General features: G+C 34.6%; 1 protein-coding gene across 1 annotated transcript in view; it reads left to right on the top strand.

The window, feature by feature from the left end:
• Positions 1 to 8,577, top strand: part of SRSF11 (serine/arginine-rich splicing factor 11) — a 30,800-nt gene extending 22,223 nt beyond the window's left edge. Inside the window, exons 7-11 of the mRNA XM_012652674.1 lie at positions 1,742 to 1,921; positions 4,208 to 4,297; positions 6,507 to 6,602; positions 6,915 to 7,053; positions 7,162 to 8,577. Of these exons, the coding sequence (XP_012508128.1) occupies positions 1,742 to 1,921; positions 4,208 to 4,297; positions 6,507 to 6,602; positions 6,915 to 7,053; positions 7,162 to 7,356 (700 nt within the window). The 3' untranslated portion in view covers positions 7,357 to 8,577. The remainder of the gene's footprint in view (positions 1 to 1,741; positions 1,922 to 4,207; positions 4,298 to 6,506; positions 6,603 to 6,914; positions 7,054 to 7,161) is intronic.
• The last annotated feature ends 206 nt before the right edge of the window (positions 8,578 to 8,783 follow it).

The following is an 8,783-nucleotide window of genomic DNA, read 5'->3' as shown; positions in this document are numbered from 1 at the left end:
CAAAAGAAACCTATGAGAGTACTCTTGTGATTTATTGTCTACATCTGTACTTTTTCTTTGTCCATTAAAGGTAGGAAAAATGTGTAACTTGTTTATTGAAAATTTTAACTTAAATTCTTCTTAAAGCCAGAATCCTCAGAAGATGAGCAATAATTAATTCTAACAACATCAGTTTTGTTTTCCAGAATGTTTTAATCTCTTGAGAAGAAAGTGATTATGCTGATATTTTATAGGCTCATTATTTCACTCGAAGTATATTATGGTACATTTTATTTTGTTTAAGTCAGGCACTTTAGTAATTGCTCAAGAGTATAGTGATGGGTAGACAAATTTCCCCTGTCTTTGTGAACATACAGAAAGGAAGAAAAAAATTAAGTGAAAATTTCTTAAGATATAGAGATGTTATTGCAAGGGATGTTTAGTAAGTAGTTTGAAATATAAAGATTTATTGAGTTCAATAAGGCACTACTGATGGGTTTTAAGGCGATTGTTTTAGAGAGTTAAGGCAACAGAAGCTGTATTAGCACATCATTAAGAGGAAAGAAGGGCATTAATATTTAATGTACAGTTGTCCATTGGTATACGCAGGAGATTGGTTACAGGACCCCTTGTAACTGTATACTCAAGTCCCTTGGAACTTAACACGAAAAGTCAGCCCTTCGTATATGTATGGTTTGAATACTGTTTTCAATCTGAACTTGGTTGAAAAATCCTCATATAAGTGGACTCAAGCAGTTCAAGCCTGTGGTGTTCAAGGATCAACTGTATATGCCTACACTAAGGCACTGAACTGGACTCTGTATAACCACATTTAATCTTTACACCTATCCTGTGTTGTAGCTGTTACTACCCTTCTTTGCTGAAGTAACAGGATCAAAGAGGTTAGATAATGCTCTAAGTTACCTGGCATATAAATGGGAGTTAAGTGTTAAAGATTAAGCAAAGGATTGTAGCTTATTTTTAATTCTTAAAATAGAGGAAAATGGGTGTTTTGAGACAGGAAGGAGGATGACAATATGTAAAGGTTAAATGTGCTTAAGTCCTAGAAGAGAAAATAGGGATAGTGGGTCAGGGAGAGCACGGATAGGAAACATTTCTCTCATGTGACATGAAAGAGATAATCATATAGAGACGGTGATATGTTGAGGGCAAAATGAGAGTAAAAGTAGCAGTTAGCACTGAGTCGTATGTATCTATATAAGGCTTCTATTGCTCAGAGTTTCTTAAATTGTGAATTAAAGAAGTGGAATTTATTTCAGAGACAACAATGAGAAATAATAGATGGCAGCACACTAAGTGGTTTGTATTTATAAACTACAAATAATATCTGCTTTATGGACTTACAAGGCCTACTAAAGTTTGTATATAGCATAATTATTTGAGAAATGATAAAGTTTAAGCTGCAATAGTGAGGAATAAAATAGAGAAAATATATGCTGAAATGTTATGTAACTGTATAAGATGATGCAGATGAGTCGGATGTTTTATATTTTTCCTTCATTCTCTAGTAGAATTTTAACCTTAGAGTTACAGGTACGGTGAGTATAAAAGGACTGGTCTGACATTGAGCAAAACATTAAAAGGTAAAGAATTCAAGTGTTAAAAGGTATTACTAATTTCTAAGGTATCAAAGGCATTTACTCTATGGACTAAATAGTTCATGACAGCAGCTAGAAGGGAATTATCCCCCACTTAATTGGTGGTTAATCCATATGTCTGATATTAAGCTAAATATTCACAGCCTTTTTACATTTATACGCACATACTGGCTTCCTTTTACATTTATTAGGCGGTCAAGAAGCAGATCGAGGAGGCGATCACATTCTAAATCAAGGAGTAGGCGACGATCCAAAAGTCCAAGACGGAGAAGATCTCATTCCAGAGAGAGAGGTAGAAGGTCAAGGAGCACATCAAAAACCAGGTAGAAAAGACTTGTTAACGTTGGGTGAGAACACAAATTTTAGAGTTCCCACGACCCCGAATACTGTGCTGCTACTACATAACAAAAGAGTTGCGTGGGTTTGGGGAGCAGAGAGAATAGGGCTAGACAGGGGAAGAAACTGTTTAGAATTTGAGGGGACTGACTTTTTTTTCTGGTGCTTCCTTGTAAACTAGAACTTCAGCTTATAGCTGAAGGCCTTAGTAGAATTTCTTACCTATCCTACTACCTTCTTTCATTTCCTCCTTTCCACTTTACCACTGCTAAGGATTTAGTGCTACCAGCCATTCCTTATGGTATGCCAGAGTTTAAGGCAAGACAGCCAAGCCTCATCATCTTTATAGGTCTCATTATCAGTGACTGGGAAACATTTAAAAAGGATTGCTATATACGCTGAACCATACGGAGGTTCTCTGATCCTATGATTTGGGACCAGTGGGGAGTTAAAGTGAGGATTTATGAAAAAAGAAAATCCCCTACCATAACATTTTATTTCCACTTAAACACATACTTAGTGACCAATCTTTTCATATGGAGCCCAAACCCTTTTAAATTAGTATGCCCCTGATCATTTATATTTGTCAGACATATATGTTTTCACAGCGCTTAATTTTTTTTGTCAATTGTCCTTTGTCTTTTTCCAAAATAGGTATCTTAATTTTCTAGAAGCAGTCCTATATTTTGTATTGTTTTATCCTTTCATATATTTAAATCATGTAATTAAAATAAGTGCAGCTGGGGACCCAACAAAATTTATTCTTGGTAAGCATATAACTCAACTGATGGGAACAGAGGAGCTGGGGTGGCTTTACTATCAGTGTTCAGGCCATAGTAATGGCAGTTTTAGTATTATATATTACACAGTGAATCATCTATTAATTCAGTCAATCCAGTGTTGCTTAATGGAACAGTTATGCAAAGAGGAATTAGGCATTCCTTCCTCTAAGGACTTTCTGATTATTAAGAGAGGAGTGGTGAATATAATTACAGGGGAAGGGCTGTTGTTAAATGGTGATTGCCACTTGCTAACGTTGGAAGAGGTTTAATTAATAAGTGACTCAGGTATTAAATTCTGATAAATTTCCACTAGACTCAGTGGGGGGCATGGTTTCAGGTAGGGGGAGAATGCTGTTTCTTGAAATAGCAAGTATTTTCGAATAGGTGGGCTCGGAGGATATGAGATCAGAAGTATAAGGGGACAGATCATAGAAGGCTTTGTTGTTCACACTGCACTTGATCCAGGAGGCAACTGGAATGGGTTGAAAAATGATGAACAGGGAATTAGTATTTTCAGGTTTGTGCATTGAAAGATTTCTGACAGTACAGAATCAATTTATGGCAGGCATGACTGGGACCTATTAGACAGTTGTTGTAATCTAGGAATAAGATGATAAAGACTTTAATAAAGAGAGAGGATAACTGATGGAGCAGGATGACCAAGAAGGGAAGGAATGAAATAGAGACCGTAGAATGGAAAGATTAGCTGAGAACAATAAGAGGGATGCTTTGATCCCTAAAATTATAGAATAATTGAGATAGGGGTGTGTGTGTTTTTATGGGACTTCTCATTCAACATACTTACGTTGATTACCCTTTGCTCAGGATCTTGGGAAGAATGGTGATCTTCGGAAAAAATACTGTGGGGAATAAAAATAAATTTACCAGAATCTGTGAAAAGATTTTGAGTCGTGATATGGCTGTAGTACCAGTTCATTATGATAGGATATTTTTCTAACAGCACTGAATAGCCCAGAGTATATAGCAACAGAAAAAGGTATAAGCTTGACTTGATCCATAACAAAGGTTAACATGGGATGTGTGCTTTGGAAGAATATTAATGGTATTGATGGTTGATTTTGGTGTAGTGCATTATGGGTTTTGGCCTTAATAGGAGAGGTGGTTTGGGAAAGTGATAGCTGAGAGAAAAAGGAGTGTTGAAGAGCTTAGAGACAACTATTAAACCTATTGGTGTTTACCACCAAACATAGCAAGAAACTGGCCAACATCCTAATGTTTTTCTCATCTCATAGTGTACACTGTTGGAGAGAAATTTTACATGAAATACCAGGAAAATGGGATTTTTGAAGTAGTTGTGTACCACAAGTGTGTCAAATGAGCTATTATTTCTAAAACAGTTGTCAGAATAACATCCTAGCTTTGAAGAATGGGATTAGACCTTGATTATACTTTGGTTTTTATTTGTAACTCTATGTAAATTGGCATTAGCTAAGTCTTCTAATGCATTCATAAATTACGTTCATTTGTTAGAGACAAAAAGAAAGAAGACAAAGAAAAGAAACGTTCCAAAACACCACCAAAAAGTTATAGCACAGCCAGACGCTCTAGAAGTGCAAGCAGGTAAGATGGCATCATGAATTCTTGGCATTTTTAACTTTGCTTATAAGATTATCAGTAGACTGTGAACATGAAATGTTTTCCAGAACATAGATAAATATTTCACTGTTGACAGAAGTTAAGCTTTGCCATTATTGAAAGCTATCGAAAAGACAATTTGTGAAGAGTGACCTGAGGTTTCTCTTTCTTGTTATTTAAATATTTTATGGTGTAGAGTATATTTGATACAACACAGAACTCAACAAAGGTCAGTTTTTCTATCTTAACAGTTTTAACAGCTAAGGCATACTGAATTGTTCCATTAAACTAGTTATAGTAAGTTATATTTATCATATCTACATGTTAATACTCAAGAATTTTTTTTCCCTTACAGTGGTTCATTGATAAATTAATAGGAGGCAATGCACGTTCTGAGTGTCATTCATGGACTAATTCTGTTTCTAAACTGTCACAGTGCAAATTGAAATGTTGCAAACTTTACTCCACAGAAAATTTATTTTTCATAATTACTTTGGAATTCCTATGCTGCTAATGAGGGCTAGACATAGTTAATTCCATTTTCTTCAGATCTCATGTACACATTATGTTGCAGTGTTTGGTTATTAATCTACATTACTGAAATTTGCTAGGAGGCTCATATAAAAAATTAATCAAAATGGATGAAAGACCTAAATGTAAGAGGTAAAACTATAAAACTTTTAGAAGAAAACAGAAGTAAATCTTTATGACCTTGTATTTGGCAGTGGTTTCCTAAATATAACACCAAAAGCACAAGCAACAGAAGAAAAAGGATAAATTGGAAATCACCAAAATTAAAACCTTTTATATTTCAAAGGATACTATCAAGAAAGTAAAAACCTAGAGTGCTAGAAAGTATTTGCAAATTATATATCTGATAAGGGACTTAATATCTACACTATATAGAGAACTCTTACAACTCAGTAATAGAAAGGCAATAACCCAATTAAAAAATGGCAAAGAATCTATAGGCATTTCTGCAAAGAAGATATGCAAATGTTCAATAAGTACATGAAATGATGTTCCCACATTATTAGTCACCAAGGAAATGCACATCAAAGCCACAGTGAAATATCACTTCACGCCCACTAGGATGGTTATAATCAAAAAGACAGAGGAAAAGTGTCCGTGAGGTAGTAGAGAAATTAGAACCCTGTGCATGGCTGGTGTGAATACAAACTGATACAGCTGCTTTGGAAAGCAGTCTGGTAATTCCTAAGAATGTTAAATATAGAGGTTTTTGACCCGGCAGTTTTACTCCTGGGGATATACCCAAGAAAATCAAAAACATGTCCACATAGAAACTTGTACCTGAATGTTTATAGCATTATTCATAATAGCCAAAAGGCAACGCAAATGTCCCCCACATGCTGCAGCTTGGATCAGCCTTGAAGACAATTCACAAAAGGCCACATATTATGTGATTCCATTTATGTGAAATTTCTAGAATAGGCAAATCCATAAAGATAGAAAGTAGATTACTGGATTGCCAGGAGGACAGGAGGAATTAGAGGGATAAGGGATTTCTTTTTTGGGGTGATGAAAATGTTCAGGTTTTATTTTTTGATTGCTTTGTTTGTAGCTAAATCATATAATGGTCATCTTGCCAGTCTGACAGCTTTTGAGAATCATGAACAGAATTTTTTTATAGTCACAATAAAAAGCAGGGGAAAGCTGTATATCTCAATAATTGTTGAAAGCAGGGTTTGTTGGTGGAGGGAGGGGGATTTTAATAGGAAGTCAATTTGATTTCTACCTTTCCACTAGTTCTGAATTTCATCTAATGATTCGAAAGTTAATTTTTGGATTTTATTAGTGGCTGCCTTCTGTATCACAACATGATTGGATTATCCTGTACCTGTTCTGAACAATGAATGTTTGAATCTAAAACTAATTGATTTCGATGATAGTTTACTTCAGATTTCAGTGTATTATCTTGTGTCACAATGTCTTTAAAAAGAATTGCTGGAAATTAGGGGATTTCTTCAGGACAGTAAAGAAAAGGTACATGGTTTGCAGACATTTATTATCCAATTGATCAGCTAAAAACAGTACTGAGAAGCAGATCTTTCCTTATTAGAATCATATTGTAGGAGTTCCTAGTGAAGCTCCTGCCAAGACACATCTGTGATATGTCTGTATCTTTTAGATCATGCTGTATTTTAAAGCCTAGTTTGCACATTTGTGATTCTAGAGAGAGACGGCGACGAAGAAGCAGGAGTGGAACAAGATCTCCTAAAAAGCCTCGGTCTCCTAAAAGAAAATTGTCTCGCTCACCATCCCCTAGGAGGTAAGAATTTTAATCATTTAGATCTATCCTTAATATTTTTCAGAGGTTGTCAGTTTTAAAACTGTCCTGTGAAAGTTCTTAAGAATGTTTTGATATATTCTCTTTAAGCCTTGAGATTTAAACACTTTAGGATTGGGCATCATAAACCTGTAACCAAGTTATGGTCTTCTAGCCTGTGTTACCTGTACACAGTTGTCCCTTTATTGTCCAGGATTTTGTATCTTCACTGTCCTGTTTATATGTTGTGAACTTGGGTCAGGCTCATCATCTAAGCAAGTTAAACCTGTTGCTCACATCTTAATGTCATTCTAGACATAAAAAGGAGAAGAAGAAAGATAAAGACAAAGAAAGAAGTAGAGATGAAAGAGAACGATCAACAAGCAAGAAGAAGAGGAGTAAAGATAAGGAAAAGGACCGGGAAAGAAAATCAGAGAGTGATAAAGATGTAAAAGTATGTTTACAAACCAACTTATTTTGGTATTTTGGGTGATGTTGGTACTTCTAAGAAGTGATTTTTCTTTGAAGACATTTACTTTTATTATTTTCCTTGGCAAAGCAGGTTACACGGGATTACGATGAAGAGGAACAGGGGTATGACAGCGAGAAAGAGAAAAAAGAAGAGAAGAAACCAATAGAAGCAGGTTCCCCTAAAATAAAGGAATGTTCTGTGGAAAAGGGAACTGGTGATTCACTAAGAGAATCCAAAGTGAATGGGGATGATCATCATGAAGAAGACATGGATATGAGTGACTGAATATTGCCTCTGTGGGAATCCAGCTGTGTTACACATGCATCAGTGTCATTCCTTTGTGTGATTTATTAATGCTGTATTTGTTCATCTCAAACCTAGATGTATACAGCTCTGAGTTATAAATGGTTATAAAGCTCCTGATATTGATATTAGTTATTTACATCAAAAAGCTTTTAAGAAATGGTACAGGGGTAACCAGTTCTTGACACAGTGAAATCTGATTGAGTAACCAAGCAGTTTTACTATTCTGGTACTGCTTCTTAACAAAAATGAAAAGCTGCATGCATCTACAGCAGGCATGGATTGTTTATGTTGTATGATCTCCTTTATTAAGTAAGTTCACTTATAGTATTTCTAGAATCTGATTCATTGCCGTAATAGAGCCATGTAGGGAATGCACTGATTGCATGTTATTGTGGCAAGAATATCCTAAATGTCATTAAAATCCTCCAACATGATGGATCTACTTATGGTCTTGTTTGTTGACATGACAAATTAACATTCTTATATTTACATCTGGAAATGAGCATTTGAAATAGATAATCCTTTAAGCCTTGTGGCTAAATTTTTGTGGCTTTTGTTTAACTTTGAAAGGTTATATATGCACTAACCTTTTTTGATGGCTAATTAGGCTTTAATTACAGAAACATGATTTCAAATAAAACTGTCTTTGGCAGTGAGTAAATAGCATATTTTGAAGTAGAGTTGTATACTTTTTCATAAGGTGTTTGGGAATTTTTTTTCCTGAAATAATAATTTATTCCATATTTACATCAGTGAAAACTATCTGCCTATCCTGAGTACATCTGTTAAAAAAAAAAAAGTTATCTCTTGTCCTGATTTTCAGTTTTCACCCTTTCATTAATTTGTTTTAAGCTCAGTGTTGGAAAAAGGGGGTAGTGCATTTTAAATTGACCTTCATATGCTTTTAAAATAAGACAAATCTACTTGATAATGTACCTTTTATTTGATCTCAAATTGTATAAAACCAATAAATTTGTGTTATTATTACTGCAGTAGTAATCTTATGCACACGGTGATTTCATGTTATATGCAAAGTAGTTAAGCAACTGTTTTCTTAGTTAAGGAGTTTCAGGCTTCACTTTTGTTAAGTAAAAACAAAAGTAGGCTACAGTCTGTGCCATGTTGATGTACAGTTTCTGAAATTGTTTTACAAGACTTTGATAATAAAACCCTTAAACTTATGTTCATGTTCCTGTAAAACTGTATTTGTATTTATTTACGCTATTGAATGTATGACATTTACCTCATTCATTTTACAAATTAAGCCCTTTCCTTTTCTAGCCACATGTTTATAGTACATAAATTCCATCACTGTAGTGATAGTTGCCATCATAATTGTCAAAAATGATTTAATTTCTATCTAAAATAGTCATTTTTCTTAGCTTAGTATAATATTATTATAGTGT

This window comes from Propithecus coquereli, unplaced genomic scaffold, assembly GCF_000956105.1.
Source record: "Propithecus coquereli isolate 6110/MARCELLA unplaced genomic scaffold, Pcoq_1.0 Scaffold396, whole genome shotgun sequence".
NCBI classification, from domain to species: domain Eukaryota; kingdom Metazoa; phylum Chordata; class Mammalia; order Primates; family Indriidae; genus Propithecus; species Propithecus coquereli.
Note: the sequence above shows the minus strand (reverse complement) of the source record. Positions and strands in the feature narration are given on the sequence as shown.